This window comes from Neoarthrinium moseri (assembly GCF_022829205.1).
Source record: "Neoarthrinium moseri strain CBS 164.80 chromosome Unknown scaffold103_Wmoseri_CBS_16480, whole genome shotgun sequence".
In the NCBI taxonomy this organism is placed as follows: Eukaryota; Fungi; Ascomycota; class Sordariomycetes; order Amphisphaeriales; family Apiosporaceae; genus Neoarthrinium; species Neoarthrinium moseri.
In genome coordinates, this window is record NW_026055217.1 from 84,002 (window position 1) to 100,062 (window position 16,061).

Consider the following 16,061-nt stretch of genomic DNA (forward strand, 5'->3'; position numbering starts at 1 on the left):
CGCTACGTTTGTCAAGTGAGGCTACGCCAGACCAAACTCTTGCTATATTGCCATTTTTATCGATCTAATGATGTACCTGGTTGAAATATCATCGAAGAGTAGAATTAGGGTTCATTGCGGGCTTCAGTATACTTGAACACCATCAGGTCGTTCCTATGCAAGTTGCGTACATCAGCGCTGGTCTAGGCTGGCAGGGAAAGCCGGATGACTGCACTCAAATGGCCGAGCTGTTCCCGGCTCGTGGGAGGCTTGGAAACTACGACACACACACACACTTTAAATATGAATCCCTATAAGATATTTCGTTTTACTATTCGTATAATACTTGTCAAGTTAACTTAGATCAGATTTGCTCCTGCGATGTATTATATATCCCAACACGCAGTTTCCTAGATCTGCAAAACACGATTCTCGCGCACCAGGTTTCTTATGGGCATGAAGCACTTGTTCGTTGCCCATTCGCCCGCGGTCTCGTTGTGATGGTCACACCAGCCGCAGACCTTGTCCCAGGTGATCCAGTGCCAGCCTTGGCACTTCAGAGGCTCCAGGAGCTGGCTTGCCGTCAGAATAATCATGCTTTCACAAATCAGCAGTGAATAACTCACCTCGGGCTCTGCCTTGTCGTCCTCCCTCTCGCAAGCCACAAACAGGGTAATGTAGTGCTTGCCGGGCTCGGGGAACACCGTGTTCGTGACGCCGACCAGCTTGGTGGCCTTGACCTTGAGGCCGGTCTCCTCCAAGGTCTCGCGCTCGGCGCAGGCGAAGATGGACTCGCCGAACTCCAGATGGCCGCCGGGAAACTGCCAGTCGCCTACGATGTCAATGGCGTCAACGGCCGCATAGGTAACAGTTTGTCGGTGGACCTGCGGGAAGCGGGACTGTGCTTACCGGCTCCGTGACCGCCTAGGCGTTTACTCATGACGAACTCGCCCTGGGCGTTGCGGATCATGGCGGCCACGCCGACGCGGGGATGCGGTCCGTCTGAGGCCATAGCGATCGTGAGGTGTTGGTCTGGAGGCAGACAGGCAGGAGGTTGTGAGTCGTCAGGTTGCGCCAAGCACCGATAAAATCGCCGGGATGGGTGCTTTTAATGTGGAGACAAACTAAGCCATTGGTCAGTTCAAAGATTCCTAGGAACGCAATCCGGTAGCGTCATGTCACATCCCATTGCCGCTAACATCGTGAAGGGGGAAATATATGGGCATAAAGTCCATACGGGATATATAGGTAGTAATCCGCCAACTCCAAATAGTTTTCCGGAACCTGAGACGCCAGACCATGCAAGAATAATCTATCTACAGCTGCCTTGCTGCCTTTACTGGCTCTTTCTCGACTTCTTCACCTTCTTGTGCTTCTTCTCCCCAAAGACCTCGTCGTAGATCTCGCTCGCTGTCGGACCTTCCTTCCTCTTGGCCTTGGTAGACTTGACGCTTACGACGGGGTTCGCCTGTCCTTTCTTCGTGGCACTAAGGACCTGCTTCTCGGCATCCTCCCAGCCAGGTGAATCGCCTTCAATTTCGTACCTGATGTGACATGTTAGTGATTTCATTCAGAATGTTAAGACGGAGCAGGTCGGGTGTCGGCTTACTGTGTCAGCGGCAGAGAGTTGATGAGCTCCCTCTGCTTCTCTCTAATAGCCTTCAAAGCCTCATCGCCACCCTCCTCGAGCTCATCTTCCAGCGACTTCTCCAGTGGTGCAAAGCGCGTGTCGACCATTTCGTCATCGTGCACTCCGCTGGCGTTCTCCACGCTGACACCAATAGCATCCCCCCGGGGCATATCAGCAGCAACAGCACCCTTGACCAAGGTGTCGAAATGCGCCATCATCTTCCGGGTGATCTTGGTGAACATGGCCAGTAGCTGTGAGCTCTGAAGAGGAAGTTCCTGAGTGACAGCGTCCATATCCTTGCGTTGCAATCCAATAGCAAGCAAGATAGCTTGCTGTATGCCGCTGAGTTTGATGTTCTGCTTCAGTCTTCCGGTGAAGTAGAGGCTTGCAAGTTTGGGCACGAGATCCAGAATAGTGTGGTAGTCGAGCGTACCATTGCAGTAGGACTCTAATCGCTTCAGGTCGTATGGCGACAACAACGCGTCAAGATCAGACTTCGTGAGTGGGGCCGCTGCTCGCGAGTCATCCAATGCCGCCCCAGCATTGGCGGACTCATCGATGCTCAAGCACAACGTAGAGTTGAAGTCTCGGAATGCATATGACAATAACTCCAAGAATCGTAGCTGGAAGTCTGCGGCAAAGGAACCGAGCCACGACCGGTCTTCCGTCCTCTCCAAAGCACGGATCATGACACAGGTGTGTTCTCCCGTAATGTCGTTGCTGGTTTGACGCAGATACAATGGAGACATGCCTGCACGCTTCCAGAACTTGTGCAACGACTGGGTCAAGCCGTAGCTTACACCAACATAATCAAGGGCTGCGGGGCGGATCTGCGAAAGCCTCGAAAACAGTGGCGGCATCGAGTTGATATCCCGCACCTTGAGTTCGTCGGACAATGTGCCATTTGTCAGCTCTGAGTCAGTGACACGAACCATGGTTTCTTCCTCGACAGGCCCAGCGCCCTCGGACAAATCGGCGAATTTGCCTTCGTAGAAATCGTACAAGAGCTCCAAGGCCTTCGAACCGTAGCCCATGGACACGTAATCGGGGTTCGTCGCGATACGTACGACTCTTGCGCCGGACAATGAGGGGAACTCTCTGTCGCAGAACTGTTGGCTGACAAGCCAGGGTATCAAATCGCCCGCGGGCCGCGTTCCCCGGTCCAAGCTGTTGAGGACGCTCTGCCTGCTGATCTTTCCTTCCAGTGCAACCTGGATGACACACAATGGCTCCGGTAGCCGATTGCTGTCAGTAGCCGGCGCAGTCAAGACATACAACTCGTGGGCTGGTGCGTCACTGAGAAGTTGCAGGTCGTCGGGTGAGTTCTTGTAATGGCTAGAAACATAGAGGGCTACCAGCTGTTGCAGGAACTTTTCCGAGACAGGGTGAAAGGAAAATAACGTGTCGCGGTTAACCTTGAGCAGCTCACACTGTGACGGATCAGGGCAGCCTTGGGTGTTGATTTTGGAACGGGGTAGGGTAGCGTCCAAACACAACAAGTTGTTCAGCCACTTCTCGACGTCATCTCCCTGTGCGTATCGAATGGGCTCCGAAAGAGTGATTTCTCTCAGGCGGTTTCCGCTAAAGCCGAGGTCGGCGCTCTTGGATGCCTTGCCACTTGATCGATCGGCAACCTCGGTGCCGTTGGCTACCGGCGCAGCCCTCGACTGCTCCCGGAGCTGCTTGATGAGTTTGAGGGAGAGCGATCTGCCCGTACCCTCGTAGCCATTAATGGTAGAGGCCATGAACACCAAATAGGGGCCCATGAGCTTCTTCACCAAGGGTAAGGGGATGGCGGCAGCCTCATCGATGACGACAAGCTCGGCCTGGCCGAGGACATGGGCATCTTGTGGGCGGATGTACTGAATCGTCTGTCGGTGGTTGCGGTGGATGTTGACACGCACGATCGCCTTGTTGAAGTCAGGGTTGGTAGACTGGATGATGGAGTAGTCGGCGTGGTCGGCGTATCCCAGAGAGTCGAAGCCTTTGAAGATGAATTCAAAGAGGGTCTTCAAGTTCTCGGGCGAGGGCGATGTGATGAAGATGTTGGAGTAGCCGTAGGCGACAGCGGCAGCCACAGCAACACCCATGGCAGCGGATTTTCCGCGGCCTCTTGCGGCGGTCAGTGTGACGGTGTTGCGCAGGGACTTCTCGGCAATGGCTTCGACAAAAGTCAAGAGGGCCTTGGCCTGGTCGACCGTCTTGGCGAGGCTCACCAGGTTGCCGACCGGCCGCTCATCCTCGTGCGACTCCTTGATGGACTCGAGTTCCTTCTGGGCGGGGGTCTTGGGCTCGTCCAAGTCGGGAGGGGGGAGAGGCTTCACCTCCTTTCCACCGGAGATGGGGAGGACGTTGAGTTCGTCGTCAATGACGAGACACGACTTGTTGGCACCCATGGAGAGGATGAAGCGCTCGTTGAATCTCGGCACGACGTCCTGGTGGGCCTCGGTGCGGTAGCGCGAGTGGACATCCATGGACATGGCGTACAGCTGCTTGAGGCTGTTCATGCCCTTGAGGAGCAGGACGACGAGGCCGCCGCCCTCGACGGTCTCAATGGTCTTGGCCAACAGGTTGGGGGTAAGGCCCTCGAAGTCCTGAAGGATGCACATGCCAAAGGTCTGGCCGAGGACCTTCTCGGACTCCTTGTAGTAGACATAGCGGATGTTGTGCAGGTTGACGAACAGCTCGAAGGGGTCCTCGGAGTTGGCCTCGCGGATGCCTCGCTTGACTTCCTTCTGGATCTTCTTCTCGCGCTTGGCGCGGTGACTGGTGAAGCCGAGCAGCTTCTTCTTGTAGGCCCACAGTACCGACTTGTTCTGTTTCAGGTCCATGGAGGACATGATGTAGTGGAGGTGGACGATGACATCCTTGGCGCGGTCGCCGACGACGACGAAGAAGGACCGCTTGCGCTCCTGGAGGCCATTGCGGATGAGGGCAGGAATGCGGGAGTCTCTGGACGGTGGGCGAGGCGTGTTAGCAAGAGGTAGTAGTAGTAGTAGTAGTAGTAGTAGTAGTAGTAGTAGTAGTAGTAGTGGTGGTGGTGGTGGTGGTGGTGGTAGTAGTAGTAGACGGAGAGATTCTCTGCGGCCCTCATGGGGTAGCGAGAGAGGCAGGGGGGAGAAGAGAGAGAAGGGGCTGCTCCTTGAACGTACACTGCCTTGCGCGTCATGGCGACAAACGTTGCTGCTGTCCAGCGGCTTGTCGTGTCTTGTGGTGTTCCTTTACGCCGACGCTGGAGACTTTTTCTTCCGCAAGCCTACCTGTCTACCGTTCCGGCCGCAGTGTTTGCGCTCCCCGAAATCCTGAGCCCAGGTCTCGACAAAATTTTAGTGGAGCCGCAGTTTCTGCCGGGCGGTCAAAGTGGGCTTGTAGGAAGGTTGCTGCCAAGGTACAACGGCATAGTTACCCAGGTACCTAGGCAAGCTAGGCAGTTAGCACATATGGTTTAGCGCATCCAGACGCCACCGCAGCGCATTGTAGACACTGGCAGGCCTGGAAAAAGCCCCCCGCCCCGAAGCCTCAATGAGCTTGAGTTCGAACCCTGGTCCTCCTCCAGCTTTCGAGATGACGAGATTCTCTTTCCCGCGCTTGTATGCTTGGGTCGGCGACACTTGTACGCGACCGGCAGTACCTGTCGTATCGTCCAGGGGTTTGTACGTGTTTTCTCTTCCTTTGAGAGTGATCGTCTGATCTATGAAGGTTTTTCTGTCCGATGGCCCATACATCAAGTCCGTTGGATGGACATGAGAGTACCTGTGTATATAGCCCGGTGCCCCCGGTAGTCGTGTATCGCAGGAGATAGTACCGCCAGTTCACGGCCTCAGCGATCCACTCGAGGCCGTTGTATCGAAACAGATGAGTTATTTGGCATTGCACGTATTGGGGGACTATGCTAGGTAGTGCCCATATACCTCGGGCCAATCACGTAGCAACGCTCCATTGCTTTTCAGCCAGCCGGTCCTCGGACACGGCCGTCTCCACTGTCAGCATGGGCATCCTGACCGACATCACCGGCTAGTCGACAACCTTGGGGACTTGGTGTCAGATCCATAGCTGCTGCTGACTCCTGGCACCGTGTTTCTTTCTTATCCCCGCGTCTGGGTTCTTCTCTTCAGAGTCACCGAGTCGCAAGATATCTCTTCCGTTGTGACTGGACCGCCACACTGTATCCAAGTTGCCTAACTACCCAAGGTAGATATCATGTCCAGCAGCGACCTCTCTGCCAGTCTCCGTAGCCGTGGCTATCCGCCAGTCCAACCCAACTGGGGTGAGTCCTGATGTGCCTGACCCGTAGTTATGCCCAAGTCTACCTAGTAACACCAACAGGGGCAAATTATACAAAAGCCTTGCATCATGACACGTACGCCTATGTCGACCCGTCGAAATCGGACTGCGCCGGCAAGGCGGTGTTGATCACAGGCGGAAATAAAGGCATAGGCAAAGGAATAGCAACTTCTTATGCAAAGGCGGGGGCATCGCATATAGCCATCACAAGCCGATCCGACTGCTCGTCGGTGGCGGTGGATATCAAAAATGTTGCATTGACGGCAGGACTCGCGGAACCCAGGGTGCTCGCCCTCCAGGTCGATGTCGTCAACAGGGCGAGCGTGAGAACTGCGGCCGAGGCTGTTGAACGTGAATTTGGACGCCTCGATATCCTCATCAGCAACGCCGGCTTTCTTGCGCACTACGAAAGGCTCCTCGATAGCGACGATGATGAGTGGTGGCAGAGTTACGAGACAAACGTCCGCGGCATGTATTTCGTCGCCAAGGCTTTCCTACCCCTGATGCTCAAAGGGGGCGACAAGACCATTGTCAGCATCGCGTCCTCCGGTTCAATGCACTACCACATCGGCGGCAGCAGTTACCAGGTTTCCAAGTTCGCGCTTCTAAGGCTTACAGAATTTCTCATGGCAGACCATGGTGACCAAGTAGGTTTGTCCTACAATTTTGTTTGAATAGGAGACGCTTACATGGGCTCCAGGGTTTGCTCACGTACTCAATCCACCCTGGCGGTGTTGCTACAGATTTGTCCAGCAGCCTGCCAGAGCAGACGCAGGGTATGTGCACAAGAAGGGTCGCTGAGTGAAGCCATGCATACGTACAGCTAACCGCTACTTTAGCTTGGCTTCGATGCACTACTGCTCTAGGTGGCGACACCATAGCATTCCTCACAAGTCGGAGACAGGAGTGGCTCGCTGGGCGATATCTCAGCGCAATGTGGGACATGGAGGAGGTATTCGACAAGAAGGAGGAGATAATAGACGGAGACTTGTTGAAGATGAAAATGGCATTCTAAATCGAAGTATCGAAGGTCTATCCGCCTGATCTCCCAGGCGGCCAACGGATTTTGCATTATTTGAATTTTTTTACTTCGCGCATTAGAGATGCAAGTCCCTCGCGTATTTGTCTGATTTCACCGAAACCACGCAGGGCAACCAGGAAATTCACTCTGATTGAACTCACTCGGGTCTCAAGCAGGCTTTCTGCGTTTGTTCTCTGCCACGTGAGGTCAATCTGTGCATAAGTCCTTTGGATCTCAACGTCCAGATTCTCTGCAAACTCTCAGATCCCAAGATATGTGGTAGGGCCTTCGATATCTCGTTGCTTCCTCACAATCTCACAAACGCGCCACTATGGAGATCGACGCGCAAGCACAATCTCCGTTCTTCAGACTGGCCGCCGAGGTCCGAGAGATGGTACTCACCCACTACTTCACTCTCGATCAGCTCGAGGAACGCGTCATCCAGAGCGACTGGTGCGCTGGTATGCACAAGTCCGGCCCGCTTCACTCTCCCAGCAATGCCAAAGCCACAGCACTCCTCCAAGTATGCCGTCGGCTCCGCATGGAAGCTTCGCCGTTGGTATTGGGCACGGTCATCATGCGTTTTGGGAATGATACCCACGCCCTCTCAACCAAGTTCAGCTCTGCATCCGGTCATTACAATGGTAGTCGCGGGATCCATACATCTGGAGTCTCACTTCTTGCAACCATGCCCAGCGCAATGAACCTTCAGGCCCCCCACATGAAGACATTCTACATCGAGTATGACCTCCGATTCAACCACTCGTATGACTTCTATGAGCTCGTGAGCTCCATCTTTCACCCATATGGGATGCCTCTTATGCAGGGCCTCGAGAAGTTGGAACTGCATATCGCGCCGCTGTGGTGGGGCTCACAGCTCGATGGCGGGCATGTGCGTGGCACTGTCTCGAATTGGGAGCGCGGCAAAGTTATAAACACAGTCAACTTCCCGCTTCCGGACTTCCTCAGGCTCTTGAAGCAGATGCCGAAGCTCAAGACTTTGGTATGTGGCTCCCGGAGTTCCACTTCACTCCCTTGAATTGTTATCCTATCTTGTCTCAGGAGATAACCGCAGTCAGTGTTAATCTCTATTTATTTCACAGGTGATCAACGCCGACGTCTTCCAGAAGCCTCTGATTCAGTCGCTTTCAACAACCCTCGAGGGTAGTGGAATAACAGTTATCGAGTACGGACGTAAGGCTGTGATGATGGGTGGTCGGCTGCTTGTGAAGCAGGGACCGCAGGCGATGAACGCTTTGGGTGTCGGCCAGTTCGATCAATGGACTGAGACTGCTCCAACCACCCTCGCAGCCTGCCTTTCGGACATGTGGTCATTGTTGCCCTGACGTGCTCAAGCGTGGTTCTCAAAGCGAATGCTGGCAACTATGATGGAGGAAATTGAAGCCGAGACTACAGAGGGGCGCCCTCTGGGAGCCCTGTAGGGGGCTTCTCGATGCGTATAGAGGCAATCAGTTCGGCTGGCTACTGGATAAAGGGTGATAGTTTATGAGTTTCATCCCCCGCGGGCCAGCACCCAGAAGGATCCACATGGGCTCGTGTCCGAGGCCCACCGACGATCATGAAGAGTGGTCTGTGAACTTTTAGTGGGCACTCACTGGATACAAGCATAGGACGCTGGACATGTCCACTGAATGGACAATATGGAAGGCCACGATCACAAAAGAAAACGGTACAGGAAACAACACGTTTTGGAACTTGTACATTTTACGACAGTCTTGCGGTATCAGGACAAGTCGTAACGGCCCTTCTAAGCACTTTGGCTTGGAAAAGTTGTGGGCAGCATCAAGCAGGATAGCTAAGCTGAAGCTGTCAGCAATCATTAATGAGTAATAAAGGGCAACAAACGGAACAATTCCCTCTACATTTTGTCCTAGATAAATACTACCTTGAGCTGCTGAGACACAACCGACCGTTGAAAATTGAGATGCCAATGTTGTATTGCTCTTGGCTCAGTTCGTCATTCAGGTATTCTTGTCACATCATATCAGCTTACCGCTTTCATTGCGTTCCGTGAGCTGAGACTGAGAGCAGAGCATTTTGTTTCCAAATTGAGATGACATGCAAACGGATACGTACCCCCAAAAGCCAATACATCCCGCACAGCAAACAAGCAGCATCGGATAATTTCTATCTTGTACGTAGCGCCACCATTTCTTCGGTCCCAAAGATTGCTTACTTGGGACAAAAGTTTTTTCCGAGCTGCCAGGCTGCGAAGGAGGTAAGCATGCTATGGTACTCAATAATCAACCTTGCTGGATCCATCTGAAATGACTAGGTTACCCAAAACTCTCTTGAAAAGTTCCAAGGTGGCAACGGGCTGGTAAAAGGGCACATCGTGTCCAGCCTCATGTACCTTCGTAAAGCTAAACTGCCCAAACTCGCGCGTTTCGCCATACTTCGTACCATCAACTACAAGCGGTTCATAGTTAGCCGCCCGGAAGCCGGCGGAATGGGTGTAGTTTGCAGCCAGGGAGATGGCCTCCCCACCCATCCAGTTAGCTAAATAGTCCTGAGGAGGGTCAATATTTGAATCTCCGGGGATCTCAGCAAGTTGAGATGGAGGTTCTACTTACGGCATCACCGTTTATCAACGCAACTTTGACACCGCGGTCCAAGAGCTCCTCGAGGTCCGATAGCTTACTATAAGCCCAGTCACCTGATAAGACGAAACCCTCGGAAACCTGTTCACTCGAGGCAGACGTATAATTAAGATTGACACCGAGGGCATTCTGCACAAATGCGGTATTCACATAGTCGATCCAAAACGACGGTTCGAGCTCCTCTGTAGCTAGTGCACGTATATCGTACGGGCTACGATTGCTGATCGATTCAGCTGGGCCTTCTACCATTGTTCGGCAGATTGCATTGGCAGAAGCGCAGAGGTACTGCCCAATGAGGGTGCTGGTGTCCGATGCATAACAGTAGTCTAAAGAATCGGAACATCCTAATCGACATCAGCCTTTAGTCTCATTGAATCAGGACTGGAAAAGAACAGCATCAAGATATCTCACCTCCGGTAATAGAAAATGCCATTTTCATAAACGCGTATACCGTCTCGTTGACTAGCTGTATACCGTACTCGTTCTTAATTGCGTATTCCGGGTAGTATGGCATTTGAACTTGGATGTCAATGATGCCATTGATGATACCAAGAGATTGCATGTGCAGCGCGACCCCTTGCGCTTTGCCGTTCTTGATTAATTCATTCTGCTCGTAGAAGTGTGCAAAGAAAGCCGGACCCCAGTGACCCCCATAGCTCAATGTCCATAGGTTGAAGTCTCGAGACTTGACATCTGGATCGAACGAGGGGAGCTCCTGGAAAAAAGCCTGCAGCACTTCCCATGCAGTGACGGCAGCAGCTGAAGTTGTGGTCGTTTGGAACGGACTAACATTCGCATAGCGACCATCTGGTGTTGAAGAGTTCTGGGGGTATCCACTTGTCCCGTTGATTATCCCGGCGACCTCATCTGCGAGCGGGTCGGTTAACGTAGCCGTAACCTCGGAAGGCGTGGTAATCTACCTGCATAGGAAAAGCCAACCCCAATGGGCTGTGACAGGAAGAGAACATTGCTCACTTCCGTGAAACTGTTGGGGTTCAACTCCGATTTCAGGTCCTCCGTCACATGGCATGGACCAACCACTGTAACTCTTGAGTCAGAAGATGGAAGTGTTAAATATGGAATTCAAAGCTCCTTACGGTCAAATAGCCCAAACAATGAGTCTGCCCCAGGACCACCCTCGAGCCACAGTGTGATTGGAGCCTCATTTGCATTATGCCGTGCCTCGAAGAACCAAAAGAACATGTGTGTTTTCTCATCTATGTCGATGTAGCCTGAGTATGAATTGACATCTGGCGTTGTCTCACAGACGCCAGATTTTCCAGGCTCGCTATAGCGGATTTGGAACCCATTAGGTGAAGTGATGGTTGTAACGCCAGTAGGATCGGCAGGTAATTGTCTCTTACTGGACTCTCTTCGAGGTTCTACAGCGGCCACACATAATGATAAGTAGTTAAACAAAAGCGGGAATATCTCCACGGGCAACATAGCGTCTGAAGTGCTACTAAATTATGCAGCAGTCGACTAGAATGGCGAAACATACAGGTTCATTCAAGTTTCAAAGTATCGTCCGGTGACCTGCAGAAATACCGGTGTTCTATCTCGGCATTCAATGTCAGCGATCTCTCCTTTAAAGTCGGCTAGTACTATCCCATCGGGGAAGGTTCGCCTCATGTACCTACCGTATACCAAGTCTGGTGCCTTATTCCTGTGTTACCTGCCTCATACGGCAAAGAGATTCATGGAAAACAATCCTTCGGGACTTTTCGATGTACCTCATTGGCTTGAACCCATGCAGATTCCGCCACACTGCTTACTTTTGTGGGTCTCTAGGTAGGTTCCAAGTTCGCGGGTCGCTAACTATCCAAGCTATTGATGACAGGAAGACAGGACGACTTGTGCGATGAAAAGATTCATGTGTTACTGTCACATCGCCGTAGATTTCCAGTTTGATTTTGTCAGAGTTACCTTTGGTCTATCAGAGAGCTATTTATTCCCGTCAAGCCCACTCTAACCTATCCTCGCTCCATCCTGGTCTCAAATATGCACCGTCAAAGAGCATGTCGTAGCTGCTCTCATGGGCGTACTCAATGTTCCAATCGATCTTCATCTCCGCACCCTCTGCACTCTGACTCCAAACAGTCACAGCGATCGTATTGTCGCCATTGTAGTTCAGTACGCCTGGTGGAACTGGGAAGTCGATCTGGTTCCCGATATACGGATTGAAGCGTCCGTATTGGTACCCATTGACGAAGAGGAGAGCGCGCAGCTGGTTTGTGTAGCCGAGCTCTGAAGTGAACGTCTCGTTTGAGGGCGCAGTGAGCCTAAAGGAGATGGATACGTCAAGCCCGGCAGGAACGGCCAATGGGAGAACAACGCGGAAGACCCGAATGCCAGCGCCGGGGACAAACAGACTGGAGCCTTCTGCATCCAAGTTTACCAACTCCTCGCCAGGGTACTCGGGAAGGTGAAGTCCAACTCTTTCAGCATAGAGCCCGCCTTCATTCAGCGACCCACGTACCGGGTCGAGCAGGTCTTGGCGACCGGCCGTACCCGCGATCTTCCACTCACTGAAGGAGTAGGTGCCGGGGCCAACCAGCGTGGCATTGGTGATGCCACGAGGATTCAAAGCAGCGCTTCGCTGGTCATGGCCTGAGTTGTCCATAACGACGACCAGAGTGTTGTCTCCATCGGTATTGAGTGTGGCATTTGAGAATGAGAATGTGGTTCCTTGCAAGTCGATCCAGGACAACCCGAGCCACGAACCAATGAAGTTCCCATTGAGCCACGCTGAATAGCCAAAGGCAGTACCACCAGTTATATTCAGAAAGACGCCGGTGGGAGGATCTGAGGTTGTGGAGAAGGTTGCGCGGTAGATGTGGTTGCCGGCGTGGATACCGTAGTCATCAACGTAAAGGACAGGATTATTCGGTGCCGGAGGCGTCGGATTCGAGGTGTTAGTATTTTCCGCAGCTGCGGAAGTCAGCACACACTACTTTAATAATATTGGAATACACTTACCAACCCAGGCTTTGCTGGTAGCTGAGTAGTTGCTTTGGATCTCGGGTAGGCTGTCCATGTATTTCCAGCCACTAAGGGCGGGAAGAGAGAAGTGCGCCTCACCACCAACAGTAGTTGTCAAAACTCCTGATCTGGCTGATGTGAGTTCGACTGGCTTGCCATTCCATGTTACTGAGCATATCGACTTCGGGGCAAAGATCGTGACAGCGGTTGCGTTAGCCACGTCGCCGGTCAATTTCAAGATGCGGTCCTCTAGTCGTGCAGATCGTAGAAGATAAGGCCCGTGTACAAGAACTAAGAACAGTCAGGATCCCGGTTTCTATCTTATAGTAGTTCACCCACTAGTGTTGTTTCCAGCCTCAAGAGGGTTGTTGTCGAGGCTTGGAGACCAGAATAGATACGCTGCCGATCTGTCGAGGAGGACAATGCGAGACCCATCGCCCAACTCGACAGTACTCATACCTGCGTTCTGGAGGAAGGAAATTGTCACATTGGTTTCTCCGGGATAGATATTCACGTTCGCACAGCCGTTGCACGCTGCCAGGTTCGCAGCATTGACGCCTTGGACAGTGAATTCTCCAGATTCCCCAGTTGGGACCCACAGAGCCAATGTCTCCTTGCCGTCAATAATGGCAAATGTGAGCACTTCGGCAGTCGAGTAGAGGAGAGACTTTGCCCCAAAGGCAAAATCCGTGACCAGTATCTTCGACTGGTGTCCATTTATGGTTATTTCACTCCCGTATTGAGGGATGGTAACTTTCAAACCATCAGCTCCATCGTATTCATTCAGAGACCAACTTACGAGAGCCAGCAGAGGTGTTCACCTTAAGGGTGAACGTCTCAACAGTGGATGATGTAGAGTCAGCGTGCTGAGTTACATAGAATGCAGCGCCTGTTTCAGGATTGCGGAGTTCTGACGTGCTGATCGCTGAATTGCTCGAGTAATCCGTGTTCTAACGCACTTAGTTCCTGATGCATCACACCAATGGAAGCGGCAACTCACATTTCCGAGACGATCCGTGATGGCAAGGTCCTTTGCAACTGCCATAAATCAATATTGAGTTCCTGTACGAGGTAGATGTACGAACCTCGAGTGAATTGGGTCAGTAGTTTCGTTTCGTAGTACTTGCTACCAATAATGCGGTTCTCAGATATCGGCGACGAATAGTCGTAGCTCGTTGCTGTGTCCGTCAGATAAGTTTACAAGCTTTCGGGATCGGGTTGACCCACCAACTACCGGTGCACCGTGCCAACCCCAAGAAGTACCGCCGAAGAGCATGTATAGTGAGATAGCACTGACGCGCTGAAATATCAGATTGCGGTAGAAGAGATTGGCGAAGTCAACACCAATGTCCGCAGGGCATCCGCCTTGCGGACCGCCCCATGGGTTATATGACCCCCCCTGAAATTCTGGCATGAAGTTTGGCTGCGTCCTAAACTGATGTCAACTAGCTGCAGACGTTCGGCAGTGTGTATGAAACTTACGGTGACTGCACTGTGAAGTAGCTGGTCGGTATTAGCTGCATATCACGGCATATTGTTGAGATATCCCAGACTCACTCATAGTAGTTGATAGTTTGCTATGTTAGGTCAGCATTAATGCTCACAACCCATCGCATTCCAATATTTACTCACATAAGCAACATATTTCCCATTGGTTCCGGTACATTCGCTCAAGTTGCAACTCCAGCAAGAAGGATAGCTGTCTAGACCCACGACATCCACATTTCCAGTTGCATTTGAGAAATCCTTGGACCAGGAGTAGCCGTTCTGTCAATGATTAGCACAAGGTCGTTGATACCGAGGCATATATGTGCTGACCATATTGGGTAAGTTGTGCGTAAGTGGAACGTCGATGCCGTTATCCCGAGCTACGTCCGATAGCAGCTGCATGTACTGCTGGGCTGAAGGATTGTCGGTCTTGTTCTTGATGTTGGTCCATTGGTTGCCCAGCTCGTTCTCAATCTGAAACAGGATGACATTGCCGCCGTTGGTGATCAAATGAGGGGCAATGATTTGTGAAATCTCAGAGAAGTATGGTGTCCAGGCATCGGTGTATCTCGTATCGTTGTCTCGCAGAGCGCCATATGCCCCAGTTGTCACCCACAGCGGAAAGCCACCAGCGTTAGCCTCGGCGTTCACGTAAGGACCAGGTCTGATGATCATATAGAGGCCGAGATCCTTCGCGAGTGTCATGATAGAAGTAAAGTCGTGAGCACCGGACTCAAAATCCAAGACGCCAGGGGTGGGGTTGTGGTACCCCCAGTGATTATAGATGGAGAAGGCATTGAAGCTGTTCCTGCCATCAGCAGAGATATGGAGGGATCATGGACATGATCGAGGACTTACCCAGCTGCCTTGACTTTTTCAAGTAAGTCTCTCCATAGTTCTGGGCTGTGAAGTACATTAGCCAATGATCAATGATAGGACTTATCTTGCCCTACACGGGGTAACGCCAGTAATGGAACTAGTATAAGTCAGTATTATGCCAGCAATAATAGACTTGCATCAGACATACCTCTCCGGAAAAGACAAATAACCTCTGCCCGTTGACGTGGAAGCTGTAATGGTCCCTATAATGCCGCATCAGACCTGTCATTTCACCATGCTCTTGTCATAACCCACCACTGTACGAGATCTGTAAGACCATTTTCGTGTAACGGCCAATCGGTTGAGTTCCCTTGTCCCAAAACGGCAGTGAAGGTCGATGCCAAGCCGCATAGCGCAGCCAATCTCTTCAGCCAGGCCATGGCAACTGAAACGTCTTTAAATCCTCCAAGAATGCCGCGAGAGCAGGACGGCCAGTTTCATCCGAACAGTCAACGTCTCTTACCCGGGCATCTGCCATTTTATCCATGGTCCCAAGAGATCGGGACTAGCATGGGTCTGCCCGTGATGACATGGGGAGTGCCCACCTCAGCCCGCTTCGGGGTGCGGAGACCGCTGAGAATTGGAGAAAGACGACGCAGAATTTCCCCGGCTCTACACCCCAGTCGCGGGGTAATTCGTTGCCGAAGCCATCTTGGCCTCATCTTGACGTTCACCATATTCCGGCTTGATTCGTGCGGCTTCATTCGTCTGGATATTCCGCCCGCAATTCCGCGGATGGCCTGTCAATTGGAGTTCGCGCCGACGACGCGGGGCATTGGCATGGCTCGCTTCTAAAAGCCTGCAGCACCTGGACCAACACCAGCGATGAACTCCATGCATCGTGCGGAGTAGCTCTGCTTCAGAATGCGCCTTCTTTACCAGGCAGCTGGGCGAAGCCAATTGACCGAGCCCCTCACAGAGTGTCTACTTTGAAGCGAGATGCACCTGTCATTATTATCCATAGACGGTTTGCCTCTCGTAGTCGTGCCGCCTGGAGGATTAAGTATATCGGATGCATGTCTGAATGTACCCGCGTTCAAAAATTCAAACGCGGATAATACCTGGTGCCAGGGACTTCGTGCGGGGATTCTATGCCACCTCTGATTGGAGAGTCTGCCTTGGCTAACTCAATACCAACGTCGCGTCATGTAGTGATAACTCATACCATCTTGCGAGC

At 52.2% G+C, this 16,061-nt stretch overlaps 6 protein-coding genes across 6 annotated transcripts; 2 read left to right on the forward strand and 4 right to left on the reverse strand.

Moving 5' to 3' along the window:
* Window positions 1-389: 389 nt before the first annotated feature.
* JN550_013102 (uncharacterized protein) lies at window positions 390-991 on the reverse strand (the record flags this gene model as incomplete). The annotated part of the gene is made up of 3 exons (XM_049311652.1): window positions 390-551; window positions 606-811; window positions 889-991. The coding sequence occupies 3 exons, from the start codon at window positions 989-991 to the stop codon at window positions 390-392; spliced, it is 471 nt and encodes a 156-aa protein (XP_049164956.1).
* Window positions 992-1,315: 324 nt separating this feature from the next.
* On the reverse strand, window positions 1,316-4,778 carry JN550_013103 (uncharacterized protein; the record flags this gene model as incomplete). The annotated part of the gene is made up of 3 exons (XM_049311653.1): window positions 1,316-1,523; window positions 1,589-4,561; window positions 4,762-4,778. The coding sequence occupies 3 exons, from the start codon at window positions 4,776-4,778 to the stop codon at window positions 1,316-1,318; spliced, it is 3,198 nt and encodes a 1,065-aa protein (XP_049164957.1).
* A 1,031-nt stretch (window positions 4,779-5,809) lies between these two features.
* On the forward strand, window positions 5,810-6,908 carry JN550_013104 (uncharacterized protein; the record flags this gene model as incomplete). Its single annotated transcript, XM_049311654.1, has 4 exons — window positions 5,810-5,876; window positions 5,924-6,540; window positions 6,594-6,669; window positions 6,733-6,908. The coding sequence occupies 4 exons, from the start codon at window positions 5,810-5,812 to the stop codon at window positions 6,906-6,908; spliced, it is 936 nt and encodes a 311-aa protein (XP_049164958.1).
* A 337-nt stretch (window positions 6,909-7,245) lies between these two features.
* Window positions 7,246-8,260, forward strand: JN550_013105 (uncharacterized protein; the record flags this gene model as incomplete). Its single annotated transcript, XM_049311655.1, has 2 exons — window positions 7,246-7,917; window positions 8,018-8,260. 2 exons carry the CDS (start codon window positions 7,246-7,248, stop codon window positions 8,258-8,260), a joined length of 915 nt encoding a protein of 304 aa, XP_049164959.1.
* A 911-nt stretch (window positions 8,261-9,171) lies between these two features.
* Window positions 9,172-10,981, reverse strand: JN550_013106 (uncharacterized protein; the record flags this gene model as incomplete). Its single annotated transcript, XM_049311656.1, has 5 exons — window positions 9,172-9,444; window positions 9,509-9,879; window positions 9,947-10,402; window positions 10,456-10,575; window positions 10,633-10,981. 5 exons carry the CDS (start codon window positions 10,979-10,981, stop codon window positions 9,172-9,174), a joined length of 1,569 nt encoding a protein of 522 aa, XP_049164960.1.
* A 511-nt stretch (window positions 10,982-11,492) lies between these two features.
* JN550_013107 (uncharacterized protein) lies at window positions 11,493-15,264 on the reverse strand (the record flags this gene model as incomplete). Its single annotated transcript, XM_049311657.1, has 15 exons — window positions 11,493-12,466; window positions 12,515-12,808; window positions 12,857-13,270; window positions 13,317-13,467; window positions 13,518-13,555; window positions 13,603-13,695; window positions 13,745-13,947; window positions 14,000-14,020; window positions 14,075-14,094; window positions 14,150-14,284; window positions 14,336-14,807; window positions 14,864-14,908; window positions 14,959-14,981; window positions 15,033-15,087; window positions 15,140-15,264. The coding sequence occupies 15 exons, from the start codon at window positions 15,262-15,264 to the stop codon at window positions 11,493-11,495; spliced, it is 3,063 nt and encodes a 1,020-aa protein (XP_049164961.1).
* Window positions 15,265-16,061: the final 797 nt, after the last annotated feature.